At 44.0% G+C, this 25043-nt stretch overlaps 1 protein-coding gene across 4 annotated transcripts in view; it reads left to right on the forward strand.

The window, feature by feature from the left end:
- Positions 1–13683: 13683 nt before the first annotated feature.
- Gpatch8 (G-patch domain containing 8) overlaps positions 13684–25043 on the forward strand; it is a 74660-nt gene continuing 63300 nt past the window's right edge. For 2 of the 4 annotated variants that reach the window (XM_087909922.1, XM_048445820.3), the window contains exon 1: positions 13865–13924. Coding sequence is in view for 1 of the 4 variants with exons in the window: in XM_048445818.3 (XP_048301775.2) it covers positions 13880–13924 (45 nt within the window). In the remaining 3 variants the exon portion in view is untranslated. Of the gene's footprint in view, positions 13925–25043 lie in introns of all 4 variants that reach the window. The other 2 variants (XM_048445818.3, XM_048445819.3) reach the window with 2 other exon arrangements.

A 25043-nucleotide genomic window follows, 5' to 3' on the forward strand; every position in this document is an offset into this window, starting at 1 on the left:
AACTGAGGGACGTATTTAGGTCACCTGCCTAAAGTCTCACAATTAGAAGAGCCAGAATAGACTGAGCAGTATTGAACCACCCAGGGACTTACTACTTCTTTAAAATGTTCACACCTGGTCCAGCAAGATGGCTCTTGGTGATGAAGGGAGTGGACTCCCGAACCGGGCCGCCACACTTATGCTGTGGTATGTGGGTGCCTGAGATCAAACCCATGCATCATACATACATGCTACACGGCGAGAAATAAAATTTCTAAAAAGGTTAAAAATATATTTAAGGGCCGCAGCCGAGATGGCCCGAGTTCGAGTCCCTGGCCAGGAGCGGCAACAAACACCACATTGGGCTAGAGAGATGGCTCAGAGGTTAAGAGCACTGGCTGCTCTTCCATAGGTCTTGAGTTCAATTCCCAGCAACAACATGGTGGTTCACAACCACCTGTAATGAGATCTGGTGCCCTCTTCTGGTGTGTGTGTGTGTGTGTGTGCGTGCGTGTGTGTGTGTGTGTGTGTAATAAAATAACAAAATTTAAAATATATATTTAAGGGACCCAAGAGATGGCTCAGCAAGGAAAGGAGCCTGTGGCTAAACCTAATGACCTGAGTTCAATCTCTGGTACCCAATTGTTGGGGAGAATTCTCAAAACAGCTGTGAAAACTAACTCCTGAATGTTGTCTTCTGACCTCCACATATGTGCCTACCTATAGACACGAAATATATACATATGTGTGAGTATATATATACATATAGATGTATATGAACCTACATGCATACACACACATATTTAAACCCATTCTCTCTTACCCGAGGTAGGGTGGATCCTGCCCCATCCGTGTCCATCCCTCCCCCACCCCCCAGCCCCTAAGACAGGGTTTCTCAGTATAATAGCCCTGGCTGTTCTAGAACATTGTTTCTTTTTTATTATATTGTGTGTGTGTGTCTGTGTCTGTCTGTCTGTCTGTCTGTGTTGGTGGGGGCTTGCTGCCATGCACCAGTGGCAGTTAGAGGACATCTTGTTGTGGGAATCTGTTCCCTCTTTCTACTGTGTGGGTTCCAGGGATGAAACTCAGGTCCTGACAGCTGGGTGGTGATGGTGCACATCTTTAATCTCAGCACTTGGGAGGCAGAGGCAGGCAGATTTCTGAGTTTGAGGCTAGTCTGGTCTACAGAGCAAGTTCCAGGACAGCCAGAGGCAAACAGAGAAACCCTATCCTGGAAAATAAAACAAAAACCCCAAAGTCCAGATCATCAGGCTTGGGGGCAAAGCACCTTTATGAGCTGAGCCATTTTGCAGGCTCCACTTTAACTGGATCTGGGCTGAGGATGTTCATAATATTCTTGCCTGGCAAGCACAAAGCCTTGGGTCTGACCCCCACTGCTGCATAGACTGGGTTGTAGAGGCCACACCTGTGATCCCAACAAGAGAAGGATCAGAAGGTCAAGACAGTCCTTATCTACGTAGTGAACTCATGGCGAGCTTGAAATGCGAGAAATCCCATATTAAAAAAGAAAACAAAACCAGGCCTATCTTTAGAAGGCTCAGGAACATGGCGGAAGATAGGGCTGGAAGAACAGGAGAAACAGAGAATGGTTCTATCTTTGAGGAATAGCATGGTCTTGGCAGTTCTGAACTCCTAAGAGCTGTGATTACCAGTTTGTCCTGGAGGATGGAACTATACAGCACAGGGGGATGGATCTCTGCGAAGTTGGAGCCAGCCTGGTCTACACAACAAATTCCAGGACAGCCAGGACTATCCTGTCTCAAAAACAAAACAAAACAAAAGCAAGCCAACCAATCAATAACTTTGTCTACCATTAGCTGAAGGAGACAGAAGCCCCTCTGTCCTCACTCCCTCCTCTACTTGGCATGCTTTCTCCCTCCCTTGCCAACCCAAATGGAATCCAAGGGCGGCCTCTGGTTCTTTTTTTTTTTTTTAATTTTTCAAGACAGTGTTTCAGGGTTTCTCCGTGTAGCTCTGGCTGTCCTGGAACTCGCTCTGTAGACCAGACTGGCCTCAAACTCACAGAGATCTGCCTGCCTCCGCCTCCCTGTATGCCAGGGGGCACCAGATCTCATTACATGATTGTTATAAGCTACAATGTGGTTGTTGGGAATTGAACTCAGGACCTCTGGAAGAGCAGTCAGTGCTCTTAACCACTGAGTCACCTCTCCAGTCCCCTTAGGCTGATTCTAGCCCTTCCCAGCAGGATGACTTGTCCCACATCCAATGTCCACATCTTGGGACTTATCTTGCTTTTTGTAGAGATCGATTTACTGTTTTCCACAAAACAATGTGGTAGAGGAGATGACCAATCAGAAAAAGCAGGAAATCCTTGCAAATCAGGAATTTCAGTGGTGTGGTGAGAGGAGGCCATGCAGGAAGTTGTATGGGGAAAAATGGGGTTCAGTAGTAGTTGAAGACTTTGAGCGGTGCTGGTTGAGACCCCCCTACCATGATCACAAGTCCAAGGTCACCCCAAACTGGTCTCAAATTCTGCCCTACCTCCCAAGTGCTAGATTACAGGCTTGAACTTCCATCTAGTTTATGGGGTTTTGAGGGTGAAATCCAAGGCCTACCTAAGGCACTCTACCAACCGAGCCATAACCCTAGCCTCAAAACATACCTAAGAGTTATATTTATATATGTTTAAGTGTCGGTGTGAAGGTATGTCATATGTGTGCAGGCATGGAAGTCAGAAAAGGGCTTCTGATCCCCCAGAGCTGGGGTTACTGTGTGTGTGCTGGGAATCAAACTCTTGTCCTCTGGAAGAGCAGCAAGCACACTTAAGTGCTGAGCCATCTCTCCTGGCTCCAGAAGCCCTGCGGGATGTCCTTGCAAATGCCAGTGCCGGCAGAAAGGCAAGAAAGAAACCTGGTTCGGCATGACTTAGATGCGCTGGTTCAAACTTCTGGAGTCTGACACCAGGTCATTTATTTAAGTACAGAATAATTTTGGAAAAAAAATTTCCTGGTAACAATGATCTCAATCCCATGTGCACGCTAGAGCTTAAAGCATGATTACACTGAAGAACACGTGACCTCTCCCCTAAGGAGGGGTTTGATTGACTGAGAAGTGACAGACAAGATAAAGCTCTAGGGAGGGAGAATTTGGGATAAATAAGAGTCTGGGTTCCCGTGTGTCCCATCCTTACAGTGCAGCAGATCAACAGGCTATTACCCAACATCCACTGGCAGCTTCTGGATGGAAAGCGGTTATACACATCCCTTCTGTGGAAGAGACAAGCCTGCATGCTTAACATTTCTGTTTTCTCTAATGCTTATCTGAGCACAAAGACCTGGTACCCTTTATGAAACTTTATTTAGTCCCTTAGTACTTACTTAATTGCTTCAGTTGGTTTTTGAGGCAGCATCTCACTCTGCACCCCAGTCTTACCTGGAATTCACTGTGTAGACCAATCAGACTCAAAGGGATGAAAGGCATGTACCTTGACATTCATCTCCATAAAAGACAAAACTAAAGAACAAGAAAACAAAACAAAAGCAAAGAGTAAAGAGGCTAGTGATTTGGCTGTAGGGCGCTTGCTAGCATGTTCAGTGAGAGAAACTAGGACCGGAAATACCTATTTCAGGTGGCTACCTAGATAGGAAAGGAGAGATGAAGGTAACTGCACTGCCTCGGACTGGCCAATAGGAGACAGCATTGTGCATCGCATTTTCCTTGGACCCTGGGTTTATAACAGGCTTCCAGGTCATACCAGAACATGACTACCTCAAGTAGAATCCTTCTGGTTATCCATCCCCGAAGCAGAACATGTGGAGGACCTCCCCTCCAACCTTCTCCCTGTGTCAGGCACCCTATCAAGTCCCAGCTTCCCATCCAATATGGCTTCTGTTGGCCACTTTCTTTTACCCATTGCTGTACCAGCTTCTGAAATACCCTCTCAAGACAGTGCGCTGGGCATTCTTGGCACAAAAACATTAAAATAGTAAAACGAAGCAAAAATTTAAAAAGGAGGCAGGATCTTAATCTGTCTCTCACAATGGCCACATTCACACAGGGTAGCCTGCAACCCAAGAGACTGGCCCTGAACTCTCAAGCACCGATCCTGCCCCAGCTGCTGGGACTACAGGCATGAGCCACCATGCCTGGCCATTAGATGAGGCTGGTAAAGTCTCCTGAAACTTTAGACAGGAACCAGTTATGCCGTTACATGCCCAGTGATTCCGGACCGGAGTTCCAGGCTCTGCACGGGCTACATGGGCAGATGGCACAGCGGGCGAGGGCTTGCTGTGAAAACCAGAGCGGAGTCCACTGAAGATTTGTGTTCCATCCCCCAGGAGCCACTGAGTGGAATGAGAGAACTGCAGACTACCAGGGGCACCATAACTGTACAGGGGGTGAGGGTGCCCTCTGTGAGTTCGTGGCCAGCCTCATCTATAGACCTAGTCCAAAGACAAACAGAAATGGAGTGGTCCTTAGACCACCACAGGGACACGAGTTCAAGGTCAGCTTAGTCTACAAAGCGAGTCCAGGACAGCCTGTGATAGTGATAGTCTCAAAATAGATAAGAATTGGTTTTTTACTTTTGGGGTTTTTGTTTTGTTTTGTTTTGTTTTGTGTTAAGTCTGGAGTATAGCCCCAGCCCCTGGCATCCATCCTAGCCCCCGGTCTGGGACTTGCACTGGTCTGGACTCCAAATCCCAGCATGCCAGGTCCTGACTCTCGAGGGGTCAGGACCACTCCCACAGGGTATTTAAGTGGGCTCCCAGAGGAGAAACATGTGGTTCCGGGTTTGCATGTGCTCCCCATGTTCCTGTCTTCCCACCATGCGCTTGGCCACCTGAGTGCACTGTACTTAATAAAACAATGGGCGTTTTAATTTGGTTTGATCTGACCTAACTGGATTTCTTTGCACTGGCAGAGCGGCCCATCTTAGGATTTTTTTTTTCCTAACAGTTTGGTTTGGTTTTTGGTTTTTTGAGACAGGGTTTCTCCGTGTAACAGCGCTAACTGTCCTGGATCTCACTCTGTAGACCAGACTGGCCCCAAACTCCCAGCACTAGGGAGGCAGAGGCAGGCAGCTCTCTGAGTTCCAGGCCAGCCTGGTCTATAAAACAAGTTCCAGGGCAGCTAGGACTGTTAAACAGAGAAACCCTATCTCGAGGGTTTAAAAAAGAAAAAAGATTAAGCAAACAAAAACAAATAAAATTAATTTACAAAAAAAAATTTTTTTTGAGACAGGATTTTACTGTGAGTCATCAGATGTTAGCGTTGGGATCTCAACTCAAGTCTGCTTGAAGAGCCCTCTTCCAGCCTTTTAACCACTAGGGCATCTTTCTAGCAAGACAGGGTCTCATGATGCAGATCTGGGAGGCCTGGAGCTAGGTAGCTCAAGCTGGCATCAAATTCACCAGCGATCCATCTGCCTCTGACTTCTGATTTCAAGGGATTAAAGCCGTGTGCCATCACATTTGGCAATAAAAAAATAAAAGCAAGTAAAATAAAAGATAAACTTATTTTTCAGTACATGAATGTGTGGCTGGGTGTGTGCACATTTTAGTGCAGTTATCCATGCAGTCCACAGAGGGCAGCAGAGCAAACCTGTAAGGATGCTCTCCTAGCGCAGCCATTGGGTTGTTAACCACCCAACCATTTATCAGGCCCCAAGCTTCTCTTTTAATAAGTGAGATCCTAGGGGCCTGGAGAGATGGCTAAGTGGTTAAGAGCTTTGCCTGCTCTTCCAAAGGTCCCAGCAATCATATGGTGGCTCACAACCATCTGTAATGAGATCTGGTGCCCTATCTGGCCTGCAGGCATACATGTAGGCAGATATTGTATGTATAATAAATGAATAAATATTTAAAAAAAAAATAAGTGAGATCCTAAGGGTAGCACTGGAGGTTCCTTGGGTGGGATTAGACTCTGGTACAGTTTTTATAGTAAAAACTGGAGCCACCAGGATTGTACAAGGAGTGAAGGACATAGTTTTTTGTTGTTGTTGTTGTTTTGTTGTTGTTTTTTTCTGCAAATGGTGAGATTCTTAGAGAACTGAGGGTCACAGCTGAGAAAGGAGAAGAACATTAAGCAAACATTTTTAGTTTTGGCTTTGAGACAGGGTCTCTCTAGGTAGCCCCCGCTTTCCTAGAACTCTCTAGTAGACAAGGTTGGCCTCCCAAGTGCTGGGAGTAAAGGTATGAGCCACCAGGCCTGGCTGGCATTAGGCAAATATTAATAAACAGGAATTCTTCGTTCACAGCCCATGAGAAGCTTCAATTAGACACCAGAGTCAGGAATTATTGTGCCTTTCCAATCCCCCATAATTTTTCTTAGTATTTTTATGTTTCCCTGGACCACCCTGCAGAGTGTGGGTCTCAGACAGTGATAGCTCAGTGATGGGCAGGACCGCAGCTTGACCAGAGTTGCTTTGTTAAACGGACCTCTTGCCCTCCATCTAAACTTAAAGCATGCCAGAACCAGGAAGGCAGACTTGCAGGTATTGGATCTCTTTGTTTCTCTTCAGTCAGTGTGATAATGACCAAGCCTAGCTTGTTGTTATCAGAAGAAAGTTCCAGATGAATATATAATGTGTTCTTACTTTTTCATGGAAAAGTAACAAGAGGAGGCCATAGGAAGTGATGAGTGACCAGGACAGACCTTCTTGTAGCTATCAGTACTGTGTCCAAGGAGCTTGTGCTGGCTAATTTTTCTTTCTTTCATTTTTTGGGGGGTAGGGGTTCAAAACAGGATAGCTCCGGCTGTCCTGGAACTCACTATGTAGACCAGGCTGGCCTTGAACTCACAGAGATGCTTCTGCTTCTACCTCACATGCTGTGATTAAAGGTGTGGGCCACCACTGTCAGGCTTTATTTTTTTTCAACTTGACACAAGTTAGGGAAGAAGGACCCTCATTTGAGAAAATACCTCTGTCACATTAGTCCACAGGCAAGACTGTGGGGGGATTTTCTTAATTGTGGAAGGGCTTACTGTGGATGGTTCCACTCTGAACAGATGGCTCTGGGTTTTATAAGAAAGCAAGCTAAGCAAGCCTTGAGTTCTTGCCCTTTCTTTTCTTTTCTTTTCTTTCTTTCTTTTCTTTCTTTTTTTTTTTTTTTTTTTTTTTTTTTTGGTTTTTCGAGACAGGGTTTCTCTGTAGCTTTGGAGCCTGTCCTGGAACTAGCTCTTGTAGCCCAGGCTGGCCTTGAACTCACAGAGATCTGCCTGCCTCTGCCTCCCAACCAAGTGCCAGGATTAAAGACATGCGCCACCACTGCCCAGCACTTGCCCTGACTTTCTTTCATGAAGAAATCTGTAAACTGAAATGAACTCTTTCCTCCCCAAGTTGCTTTTGATGGAGGTATTTATCACAGCAAGAGAGACTCTTTAGGACAGAGCCCCAAGGGCACAGTGGGGCACACCCGGCCTCGGAGGAGGGAACTTGAAATCACTGTCTCTGTCTCTTTTTCTGTTCTCCACGATAAGAAAAAAACAAAAGTTTGAAGTTCACAGATATGTGAAATATTTCTACTCCTCTCTCTGCAAAATAGTATGAAAGTTAATGTCCTTTTGAATTGTCAGATGCCCTTAAGCTGGAGTTGTAGACAGTTGTGAGCTGCCCTGTGTGGCCTGGGAATTGAACTGGGGTCCTCAGGAAGAGCAGCCAGTGCTCTTGACTGCTGAACCATCTCTCCAGCCCCTCAATTAAAAAAGCAATACGAAATTCTAAGTTCCTTCCAAAATGCATTGCCCTTCAACTTTTGTTTTGTTTTGTTTTGTTTTAGATAGGTTTCACTCTGTCGCCCAGGCTAGCCTGCCTGGAAGTCAGTGTGTTGTCCAGACTAGCTTCAGACTCACAGCGATCCTCTTGCCTCAGGGGCAAGATTATAGGTATTTGCCAACATACTTGATTTACTCAGGTTCTACTTTCTTTTATTTTTTTCTTTTATATGCATTTGTGTTTTACCTTCACGTATGTCTGTGAGAGTGTGTTGGAGCCCCTGGACCTGGAGTCACAGACAAGTTGAGAGCAGTCATCTGGGTGTTGGAATCAAACCCGGATCCTCTGAAAGAGCAGTCACTGCTTTTATGTGCTGAGTCATCTCTCCTGTCCTAGGTTCTACTTTCTTTTTTAGATTTTATTTATTTTAATTTAATATACATTGGTACATTTGCCTGAGCATCTGTCATGTACATTTCCCTGCATGTAAGCCTATACGATCCCCCAGAGCTGCAGTTACGGTTGTGAGCTGCCATGTGGGTGCAGGGAATTGAACCCAAGTCCTCTGGAAGAGCAACCACTGAGTCTTGGTCTATGTAGTGAGTTCTAGAAGAGTCAAACAATGAGACTCTCTTTCAAGGGAAAAACAAAAAACAAAAAACAAAAACCACAACAACCTGATCTACAAGAGTTAATTTCAAGACAGGTTCCAAAGCTACAGTGAAACCCTGACTTGGGAGAAAAAAAGAAAAAAAGATAGTGAAAATGGGCCTAGTGATGCAAGCCTGTGATCCTAGCATTGGGGAAGCTGAGGAATCTGAGGTCAGATGGGGTTAAAAGAGAACACAAGGCCAGTCTGGGCTACATAGTGAGACTCTTGTCTCAGAAAAAACAAAAGCTCACAGTGTATCAAAGTCAATCCAGAGAGGACTGAACATCAGCAGCTAGAGTCCGCAGTACCAGTCTGCAGTGGTATCCTGAAGAGTCCCCACTGATGACTCTAGGAATGGTAGAATCAGAGTACTTATTTACTTGCTGATCGAGACAAGGTCCTACTACGCTTCTGAGGCTTTTCTGAAGCTCACTATGTAGCCCAACCTGGCCTCTGACTTACTGTAGTGCTCGGTCTTACTTAACTATTATTTTAATCTGCTTCTCTTTATTCCCATTTTGCCTCGGGGATTTTTGATCTTTCTTTCTGTATGTCTTACCTTCCCACTTATGACTGGCTGGCTGGCGGCTGCCTGGCTTCTGGCCCTGGGTGTGTCACTGTCTTTCTCCCTCATTCTCTATTCCTTCCCTCTTGAGCCTAGATTTCTACTTACTGTCTCTGCCCGCCTGCTCCTCCTGTCCTTCTCCTGCCTACCTATTGGCCATTCATTCAGCTTTTTATTAGATCATTCGGGTGCCTTAGGCAGGCAAGGTGACACAGCAACACATCTTGACGTAGTTAAACAAAGGCAACACACCTTTGCATTGTTAACGAATGCAGCAGAAGGAAATGTAGCACACCTTCACATAGCTAAGGTAATATTCCCAGCACAAACAAATGTAGCGTATCTTTACATGGTTAAATATTCCACAACACTGTAATCCTTTGTTAGCTTTGATATAGTAAATGATTCATACAAGGACCATCAGGGAATGACAAAAAACATCAAGTGAAAGGTAGTTGAGGGGCGTGGTGTGTAGCTCAATCAGTAGAGTGCTTGCCAGCATCATGAAGGCTCAGGTTTGATTCCAAGCAAAACAGTTGTGGTAGAGCATGCCCGTATTCCCAGATCTGGGGCAAGAAAATCAGAGGTTCAATATAAACTCACTACATAATGAGTGGGAGGCTAGCTTGGCATATAGAAGACGGGGGATATCTCAAAAACGGGGGATTGAGAGATGGCTCATTAGTTAAGAGCACTGGCTCCCTCCTCTTGCAGAGAATTCCGGATTTAATTTCCAGCCCCCACAGAGAGACTCACAGCTGTCTGCAGATTCAGGTCCATGGTATCTGACGCCTTCATCTGGCCTCCTCTGGCACCAGACACGAACACGGTGCAGAGACATACATTCAGGCAAAGCACCCCCACACATAAAATAAAAGTAAATAAATCTTTAAAATAAAATGTCACTGTCAGGTCAGACATGCATGGTGCTGCATGCCTGTAATCCAATTGAGGAGGGTGGGGGATGACACCGGGAATTCAAGGTCATCCTCACTTACATAGTGAATTTGATATCAAACTAGGCTACAGGAGACCCTATTACAAAACAAAAGCATTAACATTAGGAAAGATAACCAAAGTCAACAGAATAAAATGGTTGTTTTCTTTTGTTTTTTTCAAGATTTCTTAGTAGCTTTGGAGACTGTCCTGAAACTCACTCTGTAGACCATTTACTGGCCTTGAACTCAAGGAGATCCATCTGTCTCTGCCTCCTGATTATTGGGATTAAAGGTGTACGGCACCACTGCCTGGCCAGAATAAAATAAAATGTTTTAATTTCCAAGCATTCTCTCTCTCTCTCTCCCTCTCTCTCTCTCTGTAGTGAGGAAGCAAGCAGGCCCGCTTTTCATCCCACCCGGCTCCCACACGGCTAGCTTTACACCCGAAATAACAACACACAAATTGTATTCATTTAAACACTGCCTGGCCCATTATCTCTAGTCCCTTATTGGCTAACTACCACATATTGATCTAACCCATTTCTAATATCTGTGTAGCACCACGAAGTGGTGGCTTACCGGGAAGATTCTAACCCTTGTCTATCTCGGGCCAAAGCTTCATGGCAGTTCCGCCTCTGCTTTCTTTCTCCCACAATTCTGTTCTGTCTTCCCCACCTACCTATGTTCTGACTTATCAGGCCAAGCAGTTTTCTTTATTAATTAACCAATGAAAGCAACAGATAGATAGAAGACTCTTCTACATCATCTCTCTCTCTCTCTCTCTCTCTCTCTCTCTCTCTCATTATTTACTTTGATTTTATGTTATGAATGTTTGCAAGCATGTATATCTGCATACTGCTGGGTAGCATGTTCCTCTAGGATAAAACCTTCAGTCCTGCAGAGAAACTCAGTTCCGGAGTAAACAACTGAAAAGCTTCAGGAAGTTCCTGAAACTAATGAGATTCACAGGACTTCTCCCTCCCCAAGCATATACAAGCAGTCAGGACTTGCCAATGAGGCATATGCTAAGGCTGGGTCAGCTACCTAGAAGAGGTTCAGACATGGTAAGCCACTTGGAAGAAGTAGGGACAAGCCGCGCTGCAGGCCAGTTGTGCAAAGTGCTCCAGGCCCCCACCTTGAGTGAGCTGTCACCCTTGTTGGGTGGGCTTTGAGGGTGCAACTGTCTTTGAGTCATTTCTCCTTCTGTAAGTAACCTGTCACCTACATTCTTGTAAGTAATCCCAATAAAACTCATGTGTTCACTGAGTTGGACTTTGACACTATCTGTACTTTAGTCTGTACTCAGTTCTTTATCTGGGGTAAGTAGATGATTATTCATGTCTCCTGAGGAAGAAAGTCATGCAATGTGTACAGCAAGGCTGCAGTGCCTATGGAGGCCAGAAGAGGGCACGAGATCCCCTGGGACTGGAAATACAAGCTATGTGGTGCTGAGATGCCATGGGAGTGCCGGGAACCAAACCTGGGCTCCTCTGTAAGATCAGAAAATGTCCTTTACTGCTGAACCATCTCTCCGGCCTCCAAGATTTCTTCTTAGTCTTTGAATATTCATTCTGAATGGTTTTCCAGAATGATGGACTTTTCCATGGGGTATTTGGACAGGAACAAGATCTTTATGTTGGGGTGCTACCCTCACCATCCCAAGAAGACTTTGCTTCTGGAAGTCAGTTTCTCAGGAAAGGGTCATTTGGTTTGCTGGGGGGAAATCTGACTCTCTGACTAGAATATTGGTGTGGTGGTTTGAATAAAAATGGTCCCCATAGGCTCATATATTTGTACACTTAGTCCACAGTGAGTGGAACTGTTTGAAAAGATTAGAAGGATTAGGAGGTGTGGCCTTGTCAGAGGGAATGTGTCACTGAGGGTGGCTTTGAGGTTTCAAAAATCCATGCCATGGGCTGGCCCAGAGTCAATCTCAGTTTCTCTCTCTGGCTGTGGATCAGGATGTAGCTCTCAGCTACTGTTCCAGTGCATACCTGGATACTGCCATGCTCCCTGCCCTGATGATAATGGACTAAACTTTTGAAACTGTAAGCCAGCTCCCCCTCCTCCATTAAACACGTTCTAAAAACTGCCTTGGCTGTGGTGTCTCTTCCCAGCAACAGAACAGTGACTAAGACAGTTGGCTCTTCACCAGCTCCTCTCCTCTCAGCAAGTTAGCTCCTTCTTGGTTCGGCTGGCATGTTAAGGTCCAGGATCTGGTTAGCATTGCCAGAGAAAGCCTCCAGCTGCTGTCTGGACTGAGAAAATGACTTAGGATCCAACTGCTCTCTAGACTGGCCTGGGCCTAGTCCTTGTATGTTCAATTTTGCCCACAGCTGCACCTTCCCTGGCACCAAGTGCAGGCCCTTGAGGCCTGATAGCCAGACCAGGGAAAGCTCCAGGTTTAATGAGAGACTGGGACTTAAAAAATAAGGGAGCTGGAGTTGGAGAGATGGCTCAGTTGTTAAAAGCACTTGCCTTTATAGAAAACCAGGGTTCAAATCCCAGCACCCTTATGGTAGTTCACAATTAACTAACTGTAACTCCAGTTTCAGGAAACCTGATGCCCTCTTTTGACTTCCCTAGACACCAAGAGCATACAAAGTACACATATATACATACATGCAGACAGAACAGTCACACATAAAGTAAAATGAATAAGTCTAATAAAATTAAATAAGCCCCCTCCCTCCAGGAGAATATTAAGAAAATAGGAGCTGGAGAGATGGCTAAATAGTTAAAAGCACTTCCTCTTGCAGAGGACCTGTGTTCATTTCCAGCACCCACACGGTAGCTCATAACTGTCTATAACTCTAGTTTCAGGGGATTCAACAACTCATACATGAGCCTCAAACACATATGGAAGGAAAAATAAGAAAAAAAGTCAAGCTCTTTGTAGACATGTATAATAGTCTCTTTTCTGCAATGTTGAGAATCCCTTGTTATGCCTTGATTTATATGCAGTATTAAGATAGGTTGTCCTTTCCATTAGAGCTCCCCCTACCCCGCTGTTTCCTTTAGATTTTTTTGTGTGTGTGTGTTTGTTTGTTTTTCGAGATAGGGTTTCTCTGTGTAGCTTTGGAACCTATCCTGGAACTCGCTCTGTAGACCAGGCTGGCTTCAAACTCACAGAAATCTACCTGCCTCTGCCTCCCGAGTGCTGAGATTAAAGGTATGTGCCATCGCCGCCCGGCCATCACTTAGATTTTGTTGAGGCAATGTCTTGTTTAGCCCAGGCTAGCTTCGAACTCCCTAAGTAGCCAAGGATGAGTTTGAACTCCAGATCTTTCTCAGCCTCAATAGTGGCTGTCCCTACTTTTAGCCTTCGACACTCGCTAATATTTACAACTATTACGCCACTTTACTAGTTATCTGACTTCCTGCCTCGAATGGAAGCCCAATGAGAAGAGAGATTTTGTTTTTCTACCTCTCAAGTAAGCCTATTATGTGTCAATTTAAAAAGTACTCTCTTTGGACTTGGGAGTCGAGTCTCGGCTACCTGGTGAGCTGGAGTCCAGCCTTGGCTATACATGAAATACTGTCCAAAAACCGACAAAAAAACAAGTACTCTGGCTCTCTAAAGTCCTATCTCATGCTACTGTATACGATTATTTGCCAAATACAGGATGGGCTTGACCAGAAACAAAAGCAGAAGAAAGAAAGAATTAAACACCAGTAAATGAGCCAGAAGACAATCCCCAAAGCCCACACGCCCTGCCCTGCTGATCTTTACCTCCGGAAGCGCTTGGGGCGCTACGGCGCAAGTGCGCATGCGCGGCCCGACAGGGTCGCTCCGGGCAGTGCGCGGCGCGAAGCCAGGCGCTGAGCGAAGGTTCCGCCTCCGGGCCCGCAGAGCGCTTGCGCCTTCGGAATTCCCGTCAGGACGCGTTCTTGCTCCCTCCCTCCTTCCCAACGCCCCCCCCCCCTCCGCCAGCTGCGCGCGCCCGGTGGGCGTGGGAGGAGGCGTGGAAGCAGGGAGGGGGCGGGTGTCGCGGGAGGGAAGGAGCGAACCGGAGAGCGTCGTCCTGAGGAGGAGTGAAGGCGGCAAAATGGCGGACCGCTTCTCCCGCTTCAACGAGGACAGAGACTTTCAGGTAAACACGGGCGTCGCCGAGGACTCCCGCAGGGCTCGCGGCGAGCCCGGGGCTGCCTTTCTCCCGGCCTCTCGGCTCTCCGACCCTCTGCGCTCTGCTCCGCCTTGCACACCGGCTCCCTTGTCCGCTGCTGGTTTCTCCAGGGGCCTCCGAGCCCGAGATGAGGCCGCGTCTCCGGCTTCGCCCCCATTCGCTTCGCCCCTTCCGCGCGGGCTTCCTCCTAGTTGGCCCTGGCTTTGGGCTCCCTGGCTGGGTGCTTTGTTGGGGCTGAGCTTTGCTTGGCTCGGGGGCCTGTGCAGGCGCAGGGCTGGCCCTCGGGACAGGGCTGGGCTGGGGAAGGCTTGGGGCCAGTGGTTTCCAGGCCAGGGCTTCCGAACCCTTGACTTTTGCTCGCCCAGATCGTCTTGGGAATTTTCTCTCCTTTTTTCCTCATTGTGATAAACAAACCCTTTGTCGTCTATCTAACATGTCCTCGCCCTGGAAAAGCATACCCGTACTTATCAGACGCCTTTTTGTTTAGGCGAGCATTGAGCTTTCTCTGGGCATAAATACGGCTGTTGTTTTCAGGCCGTTAATTGGGCTTGGGAAACAGTAAGATATTAGGACTGTGGACTGGTATAAACTTAACTTCGCATCCTACCATGGTTTCTGAGGCGTATTATAATGGTCTTCCTAAGCGTGCCTAAACCTTGAGTTTTCTTTCCTCATCTGCTAATGTTGATCTAGAAAGGATGTCCTTGCGAAGGCAGGCCTTGGGGGCGGGGAGAACCATGGCTGAATCAGAATAATTCGTCTTTTAGCTGTTGAAATTGTTACTGCAGAAATAACTGGAACTATAAAGGATTTAGTAGCCTTTGGCTGTTCTAGGTAAAATACATCCTCAGAGTCGCAAATCGCTGCATTACTACCGCATCTCCTGGCAACAGCAATTTGGGTCAAGGGATAAGCCTCAGAACTCAAGTTTTTCTTCCTCTCTCTCTTTTTTTTTTAAATTATTCAAAGCAACACGGAGATACTGTAGCTTTGTGTCAGAAGGCAGTTTGAAGGGTTTGAATTCTTGGAGATGCTTGGGTTGGTAAATAGACAAAACAGTTGAACAGTTTTAAGTCAACACTACTTGACAGTCCTGTGCGTAGAACGCCATGAGAAGTTTTGCAGCAGTAAGGAATTGGGGGGTTGATGAAAAACCCTTGTGGTCATGTGCCTGCTGTGTAGGCCGCCGCACACAGCTCTCAAGGGGTTTTTAGAATGCGTCGCAGGTCCACAGAAGTTTGAGTAACCATTTTTTGTCTGTTTTAAATAGCAAACCCTATAAAGCAGGTGCAGAGTGCATGAGCTTATTAATAAATTTTATTAAAGAGACATACATACTGATGATGAAAACCTTTGGATGCTTTTCAGGGAATTCAAGGTGACCTAATAAAATTGAAACCAGACAGTGCGGATAGTTAAAGTTTTGAGGAAAAAATGGCCCTCAACTATTTCAGCAGGCTCAAACAGGATTTCGAGTGAAGATTTTGAGAACTGGATATCAGGATGTGAGTGCTGTCGTTTAGAAACTAAGTGGGAACCCTGTTTGATGCTTTAGTTGAGTTAATAGAAAATCTAATATTTGGGCCAATGAGATGGCTCAGGAGGGTAAAAAAAAAAAAACCCTTGCCCCACAGGCCTGACAACCTCAGTTTGATCCCTGAAAGGTGGAAGGAGAGACTGACTCCAAGAAGATGTTTTCTGAACCCAATGTGTGTGTCCTCTCACATAATATACACAAAAAATACTAATAAATTAAAAAATTTTAATTAAAAAAATCACAAAACACCTGATTTTAAATGGTTGAGAAAAGAAGAGGAAATTGAAAATAAGTTTTAGAAATAGCAGCTATGGAGGTGATTCAGGGACCTAAGGCATTTGCCATCAAGTCTCACGACCTGAGTTAGATTCTTGAGATCCACAAGTGGAAGGAAAGAAATCGGCTCCTGAAAGTTGTCCGCTGATACCCTCATGAAGTAAATATAATAAAACCTTTTTCAAAATCAAAAATAGACATGTCATAGTTCTTTGTTACCACATACATTTTTAGATGTCTTTTCTATACTTGCTCTGACATAACCCACTTAAAATTTAGCATTTGCATAGAGAATATTGGAAATTGAAGAAAAAAATTTTGAGGCCATGCCTTACATATCCCACACAGCCTTAAATCTGCAATATAGCCAGAATGACCATGATTTGTGATTACCTCAGCAGTGCTGGAATACGAGTGTTCTCTTCTACACCCAGAATTAATTTTCAAAATTTATTTTATGTATATGAATGTTCTATCTGCATTTACAACTTTATGCCAGAATAGGGCATCAGATCCCACTAGAGATGGTTGTGAGCCACCATATGGTTGCTGGGAATTGAACTCAGGACCTCTAGAAGAGCAGCCAGTGCTCTTAACCTTTGAGCCATCTCTCCAGCTCCACATCCAGGATTTTGTGTGTGGTACTTAGGCAAGCACTTCACCCACTGAGCTAAATCACCAATTTATGAATAGAATTCTTTTTATTTTTTAATCACTATTTATCTATTTATTTATGTTTGTGTGTATAATGTATGTATATGTGTAGCAGGTATTCAGCTACTGAGTTAAATTCCCAAACTCTTACGTAAATTATCATGCTATCATTTCTTTAAAAAAAAAATCCTTTAAAAATACTTAAGGGTGGGCTGGAGAGATGGCTCAGGAGTTAAAAGCACTGGCTGTTCTTCCAGAGGTCCTAAGTTCAATTCCCAGCAACCACATGGTGGCTCACAACCATCTGTAATGAGATTTCATGCCCTCTTCTGGCCTGCAGGCAAACATGTGGGCAGAACACTGTATACGTAATAAATAAAATCTTAAAAAAAAATACTTAAGGACAAAGGCAGATTGATCTTAAGTTTGAGGCCAGCCTGGTCTACAGGACACAGAGAAACTCTGTCTTGAACCCCCCCCCCCCCGGAAAAAAAAAGACAAAAAAATCCCAGAAAACTAAGCTCAGTGGTAGAGTACTTCCCTAATATGTGATGGGCCCTGAATTTGACCCTTGTTACTATTGTTACTACCATACTACTAATAAAATGAGAATAGTCAGTAAATTTATCTCTAGATGTTTTAATAAAAGAGAAAAACATTGATCTACTGTCAGTAATGTCCTTTGGTTTAAAGCCATTGAAGAGGGAATGAAACATAGATGCTCTGTGAGTAAATGCAGCCTCCTTTGAAGGGTTTAAGGATTTGAGCATAACAGTGAAACTTTATGTCTACCACTTAGGAGGAAGAGGTAGGAAGACTGTGAGTTTGAGATCAACCAGGGATACATAACAAGACCCTGTCTAAAGAAAGAAGAAGAAGCCAGGCGGTGGTGGTGCACGCCTTTAGTTCCAGCACTTGGGAGGCAGAGACAGGTGGATCTTTGAGTTTGAGGCCAGCCTGGTCTACAGAGAGTGTTCCAGGACAGGCTCCAAAGCTACACAGAGAAAGCCTGTCTCAAAAAAGAACAAAACAAAGCAAACAAATATATAGAAATTGGAAAAGCCAATCTATATTCAAGCCCTATGATGTAGAATGTATTAACCAAGTTACAGAACTGTCTATGCCGTAATTACTTCATCTAAATAATGAGACCAGGCTGGCTTCAAACTCACAGAGATCTACCTGCCTCTGCCTCCTGAGCACTGGGATTAAAGGCATGAGCCACCACCTGGCACGACTTTTTTTTTTGTTAAAAAGATTTATTATGTATATTGTGTTCTGCCTGCATGCCAGAAGAGGGCACTAAATCTCACCACAGATGGTTGTGAGCCACCATGTGGTTGCTGGGAATTGAACTCAGGACCTCTGGAAGAGCAGCCAGGGCTCTTAAAATCTAAGCCATCCCTCTAGCCCCCAATTTTTTAAAAATATTTATTTATTTATTATGTATACAATATTCTGTCTGTGCGTATGTCTGCAGGCCAGAAGAGGGCACCAGACCTCATTACAGGTGGTTGTGAGCCACCATGTGGTTGCTGGGAATTGAACTCAGGACCTTTGGAAGAGCAGGCAATGTTCTTAACCACTGAGCCATCTCTCCAGCCCTCTAGCCCCCAATTTTTATTTTTTTTTAAAAATGTCTATATGTGAATTATTTGTGAGAGGTTTATGTTTGTGAGTGTAGCACCTGTGGGAGCCAGAAGAGGGCATCAGATCCTGTGAAGGTGGCGTTAGAGGCAGTTCTGAACTGCCTCACATTAGGTGCTAGGAGCTAAATTTGCAAGAATTATATGTTCTTACTACCAAGCCATCTCTCTAACTCCTAGATTGGCTTTTTAATTACTTATTGGTGTGTGGGGGAGCACGTGTATGGGCATGACACAGTACATATATATGGAAGAAAGATCAGATTGCTACTTAAGAGAGTTTTATAGAGTCATTTCCTTCCACCTTTCTGAGGATTTTTGGGATTGAATTTGTGTAATCAGGCTTTACCTGCTGAACCATCTTGTGCCTGACATTACTCCTGAACCTGAATTCAATATCATCTTTTCTACTAGCGGTTTTATCTACTTATTATTCATCTGTATTTACTTGTTTATTTTAAAGGGCTTATCACATTGCCCAGGCTGACTTTAAATTTATTAGCTGAGTCTCATTGAACTTATTGAACTCCCTCTCTACCTGACAAATGCTGGGATTATAGACACGCACCACCATGCCAGTTGTACTGAAGTTCCTGATTGAACCTTGGGCCTTGTGTACACAAGACTAATACTGCCAGCTGAACCATATCTCTAGCCTGAATTTTATGTTTTACTCAAGTGTAATTGAATCATCAGTTATGGAAGGTAGATTTATAGGTCATACAAATAATGTGACCTTTTAGACAGATGATACAGTTACAGTTGTTCTGTTCTGTTTAGGTATGTATCTTTTCTTTCAAGGGTTTCTAGGAAGACTGCTGACTATGATAAGTTCCACTGTCATAAAAGATACATTATAGTATTGCAGGGTTTTTGTTTGTTTGTTTTGGTTTTCGACACAGGGTTTCTCTGTAGCTTTGGAGCCTGTCCTAGAACTCACTCTGTAGACAAAGTCGGCCTCGAACTCCCTCCTGTCTCTGCTGGGATTAAAGGTGTGTGTTACCACCGCCTGGCAGGGTTTTTGTTGTTTTGTTTGTTTCTCTCTCAAGATCAGGGCCAGGGTCTTAGGTAGCTCAGACTGGACTCAAATTCATTATGCAGCCCAGTATGACCTTGAACTTGTAGTCTTCCTGCCTCTGCCACCAGAGCACTGGGGTTACAAATGATAAGCATTCACCACTATGTCCAACCCTCTTTATTTGACTTTCTATTTTGATATGGGGTCTTACCAAATTTCCTAGGCTGGCCTTTAATTACTCTGTTGTCTAGGTGGCTCCTATTTGAATTTGCAGTTCTCCTGCCCCAGCCTCCAAATTACTGGGATTGCAGGCCTGCACTACTAGGCCTGGCTTTTTTGGTGAACAATGGTGGGGTCTGAAATGCAACTGAGTTACACTTGTAGCTTTTCAAAATGACATTTTATCTTTAGAAACCTTTGTGATCTAGACTGACTTTTGTTTGTCTAATAGAGCTTTAATGACTCCTTTAGAATCTGACCACTGTTTCTGAGTGAGACATCACCTCTTTCTGCATTTACTAAATAAGACATTTGTTCACAGTTTCAAGTGTTGCACAAACGAATAAAAATATATAATGTAATTTATGATAAGATAATATTTTGGGTTTCAGATTCATGAAAGTAAGTTTTAGCTGTACTTGCTACGAAGCTGTAAAGTCCTGTTAAGGTTAGCATTTTGTGGTTGTGCAGCTTTTAATGGTGATGCATCTAGATGCTAGTGAGGAAATACTCTTTAGTTTTTTTTTTATTTATTATGTATACAATATCCTGTCTACATGTATACCTGCAGGCCAGAAGAGGGCACCAGACCTCATTAGAGATGATTGTGAGCCACCATGTGGTTGCTGGGGGTTGAACTCAGGACCTTTGGAAGAGCAGGCAATGCTCTTAACCTCTGAGCCATCTCTCCAGCCCACTCTTTAGTGTTTATATCCGAGAGGACTGATGGTTTTTGGTATGTGCCTTGGATGTTTAATGAAAAAGATTATAACCATAGGTGTGCTCAGCTACAGAAACAAATACCTCTTTAAGTCAGGGCCTTACCTTTTAGTCTGTCCTTGTCTGAAACTCATAGTTCTCCCCAGGTATTGGGATTGCAAGCAGGCATGAGCCACCACATCTGGCTCACACTGTTTCTTTTTTGTTTTTTTGTTGTTCCCTTTGAGACAGGGTTTCTCTGTGTAACAGCTCTGGTTGTCCTGATCTCACTTAGTAGACCATGCTGGCCTTGAACTTACAGAGATCTGCCCCACCCCCCAAGTGCTGGGATTAAAGATGTGTACCATCATGACCACTGAGTTGTTTTCGAGATTTTTAGAGGTAGGGTTTCACTGTGTAGCCTCAACTGGGCTGGAACTAACTCATTGAGATGTGCCTGCCTCTACCTCTAGTGGTGGATTAAAGGCATGCACCATTAGACTTGGTAATAATAATTTTTATTTAAAAAAATCCATGTAAGAAATTATTACTAACTGCCCATGATGTCCTGATGTTTTCTTTTTCTTTTTTTAAAGATTTATTTATTATGTATACAACATTCTGCCTCCATGTATGCCCGCAAGCCAGAAGAGGGCGCCAGATCTCATTACAGATGGTTGTGAGCCACCATGTGGTTGCTGGGAGTTGAACTCAGGACCTCTGGAAGAGCAGCCAGTGCTCTTAACCACTGAGCCATCTCTCCAGCCCCCTCCTGATGTTTTCTTTAAAACATTTATTTATTTTACTTTATGTGTATGGGCATTTTGCCTGCATTTATTATTTGGGGAAGCTATTTTTCCTATGTTTACATTTATTACATCTGTTTGCGTGTGTGTATATGTGTGGGCACCCAGGTGCCATGTTGCATGTATGGAGGTCAGAGAACAATTTGTGAAAGTTCTCTCCACTAGGTTGGTCTCAGGGATCAGATTCACATAGCAATGAGAGCCTTTACTTGCTGAGCCATCTTGTCAGTGGATTTTCCTAGGAACTGAACATAGTCTGGCACTGTAGTCTGTATTTCAGTTTGACCGGTATTTGTGTACCTCTCATTCTGTAGCTAGCTAGTTGAACTGAGACTGCTGAGACCATTAGAAAACGTGGAAATTCTTTTGTCATTGGCCCTGGCTGATTCAGTACTAGAGGGTAGGAGCAGGGCCTAGACACTCCTCCACCTTCTTAGTGCTGGCCTTAGAGGTGAAGGAGCCTGGTGTTTCTGAGCAGACCTAACCTGGGTGCCCTTCTTGGCCTACGGTGGGGAAATATCATAATGATCATTATAAAAATGTAACATTTGCTCAAGGACTTTTCTAGAATCTGTTTACATGATCATAGTGTTAAGTAAATAGCAGTAAGAAAGTCATCTGTTACTTTTATGTAGTATGTTTATAGGGTTCCTTTTAGGGCCCCGTTTCTCTCTTTTCCTCCTCTTATATTGGGAATCAAAACTCGGGGTTGATCATGCTATACTAGTATTCTGCCATTGAGCTGTACCCTTGGAATCTTTTATATGCCATCTGTGATAACAGGATGGGACTTTCAGAAGAGTTTACTTGAAAAGAGGTTCATAGTTTTAAGATATTCAGGTCACAGAAACAGGTTTTGTGTGTATGTGTGTGGGGGCATGTGTCTAGTACTATGAAATAAAGTTGCTATTTTAATGCAAATGTGCAAGAGATAATAGATTTTATTCTTGTTTTTGTCTTTTTCCCCCCCTTTCAATTGGAAGAAATGCCATAAGCTATAAAAATGTCAACTGTCCTTGGGATACTAAAATTTAGATCATTACCATTCATATTCCCAAAGTATGAGAGATGGAAAGGATTTGATTCAGGGATGAAACCAATAGTGACCAAAGGAAAATCAGCTGAAGGGTCCCTAGAAGTCATTAAAAGTAAGAAAAGTAAGAAAGTAAAGGATGTGAGGCATGCTGGTGTCCTTGGTGTCTGACTATGTAGGACACTGAGGCAGTACTGTTCAAGTGTTCAAGGCAAGTGGGCTTTTTTTGTTTGGTTGGTTTTCTTTTTCTTTTTGATTTTTCAAGGCAGGATTTCTTTGTGTGGCCCTGGCTGTCCTGGAACTTGCTTTATAGACCAGGGTGACCCTAAACTTAGAGATCACCTGCCTCTGCTTCCTGAGTGCTGGGATTAAAGGCCTGCAGCATCACCCAGCTTCTGTTAACTTTAAAATTGCCATGAAAAATGATGCCATTAATATCCAGAATGCCCTATGCTCGGGCTGGGAAAAATTGATTAATTAATAAAAAGAAAAATATCTAAAATGCCCAGTTTCCTTTATGTTTTTTGAAATAGGGTTTCTTTGTGTAGCTCAGGCTGTCCTGGAACTAGCTCTGTAGATCATGCTGGCCTTGAACTCATGTGTGCTAGGTTTAAAAGTGTGTTATCATCAGCCAGCCTGGTTTTCTTTTTCAGTGATAGTTTTTTTTTTCTTCCTCTTGATACATTTTTTTCAATAGTAAAATTTATTTATTTGGAATATGTAAAGAAGCCAGCAATAAAGTCTTATTATTTGGTGACAAAGGAGTATTGTGTTTGTTCATAGAGTAAATACGACTCTTTTGTACAGTTGTGTCTGCCTTGTGCCACTTTTAAAAATTTGAGGTTTAGTGGGATGTGGTGGCACATAAAATTAATCCTAGCTCTTAGGAAGCAAAGGCAGGTGGATCTTTGTATTCTGAGCCAGCCTGCTTTAATAATAAGACTGTTTCCAAGAGAGAGAGAGAGAGAGAGAGATTTATTATTATGTTTGTATGGATGAGTGTGGACTGTGAGTGCCACAGTGTGCTTGTTGTGAAAGTCAGTTCTCACCTTTACCATGTGATTACAGGAATCACTGCCCTCTCCATTGTTTTTCTTTCTTCTTCCTTCCTCCCTTCCCCCCCCCCTCATATATATATAGAGAGAGAGAGTCTCCTATATCCCAGACTAGCTTTGAACTTGCTATGAGCTGACGGTGACTTTGAATTTCTCATGCTCCTTCCTCCACCTCCGAAATGCTGGGATTGTTGGTGTATGCCACCACACCTGGTCTTTGTGATGTTGGAGATTGAATCCAGAGCTCTGTGTATATTTGGCATTCTTTTCAAGTGAGCTATGCTTATACACCTGACATTACATGGCTTGAATTTAGAAGTCCAATTTGGGGTCAATAATAGCTAACTCATACAAGTTGATCTCTGACCTCCATATGTGTGCTGTGACACAAATGTGTGCACACACACACACATGAATGACTGTAAATGTAATAGTAATAAAAAGCATCCTTAATTTATAGATAAGTATATTATTTGAGCTGTGAGGTAGGGCAACAGTATTTAATTTGCTCAATCTCTAAGGAGTGTTGATTAATAAAGTAGAAAAGATAAAGCTGGGTGTGGCAATGTATGTCAGTGACCTCAACTCTTGAGACATGGGTACAAGAAGATCAGAAGTTCAGTATCATCCTCAGGTTCTTAAAATTGCTGTGGCCAGCGCAGCCTGGATAGCCAAGACTGGCGGGGAGGCGCCGGAATTGAGACACGGAGGCTCCTTTTCAGGTGGAAGAACAGCAACATTTATTTTGCCCAGCAACCTTTTATACCTCTACTCTTTCTGTGGAGACCCACCGGCCAGAAAGAACACAAACATCCTTGTCAATTACAGACCACAAGGAAGTTCCCTTGCGGGTTACGGGGAGCAAGGGCAGCTGGATCACAACAAAAATGAATCTGATAACAGTGTGGGCAACCCGAGACCCTGTCTCAAGAAGCAAACATGCCGGACATGGTGGTGTATGTGTTTAGTCCCTGCACTATGGATGTAGAATCAGGCACATCTCTATGAGTTTGAGGCCAGCCTGAGAAAACAAGTTCCAGGACACATAGGGCTGTTTCACAGAGAAACCCTGTCTGAAAAAACCAAAAGCAAATAAAGGAATTTTAGTTGGTGAGAGCAGGGAAAGTCAGAGATATCTGTGTAATATACTTACTAATCAGAATCAAGTTCAAGGTAGACTAAGAGGCATGTCAAAATTAAAATCAATTTAAACTTGGCTCACACCTCATCTAGATGGAAAAAAGTGAGATGTTTACAGCCTTGTTAATAATTGATATGATCATTCATCAGGAACTTAAGACCTGGGCCAGCTATGGTTTAGCCAGTGAGCTGGCTGGGAAGCCTGGTGACCTGAGTTTGATTCCCCAGAACCTACAGTTATAGGCTTTTTCTTTTGGGCCACCAACCAGCTCCCAAATCATGACACAGAGACTTACTATTAGTTTTGAATGCTTGGCCCAGTTTAGGCTCACTTCTGACTAACTCTTTTAACTTAAATTAACCTGTTTATCTATCTTTTGCCTCGGGGCTTTTTATCTTTTTGTGTGTTCTACTTTGTCTCTTGGCTGGCAGCTGCCTGTCAACCCCAGGCACCTCCCTCTGTCTCTTCTCTTTTTCTCTCTAGCTGAGATTTCTCCTATTTATTCTGCCTGCCAGTCCTGCCTGTCCCTCTTCTGCCTAGCTATTGGCTGTTCAGCTTTTTATTAGACCAATCAGGTACCTTAAATAGGCAAGGTAAAACAACAATGAAGCACAATTAATAAAAGCTCAGGGTCAGAAATTGGGGTTCAACCTGAAGATCCAAAAAGTAAAACAGCCAGCCACTGACTCTTACCTTGACCTCAATCCAAAAATGGCGATCCTGCCTTTAGGAATCTCAGTAGGAGACTTTGTCTGAGAGCTATCTTTCCCATTTTATATTCCTGTCTAGGGCTGGGATTAAAGGCGTGCACCACTGTCAACAAAGGAATGCATCTACCCAGTTTCTATGACAACTAGTGTGGCTACTGGGATTAAAGGTGTGTTACCTACCTTAATCTGGTCTGTAAAACTAACCAGTGGGGCCGGGCAGTGGTGGCTCACGCCTTTAATTTCAACACTTGGGAGGCAGAAGCAGGCGGATCTCTGTAAGTTCAAAGCCAGC

Source organism: Myodes glareolus, chromosome 9, assembly GCF_982192425.1.
Source record: "Myodes glareolus chromosome 9, mMyoGla1.1, whole genome shotgun sequence".
Lineage (NCBI taxonomy): Eukaryota > Metazoa > Chordata > Mammalia > Rodentia > Cricetidae > Myodes > Myodes glareolus.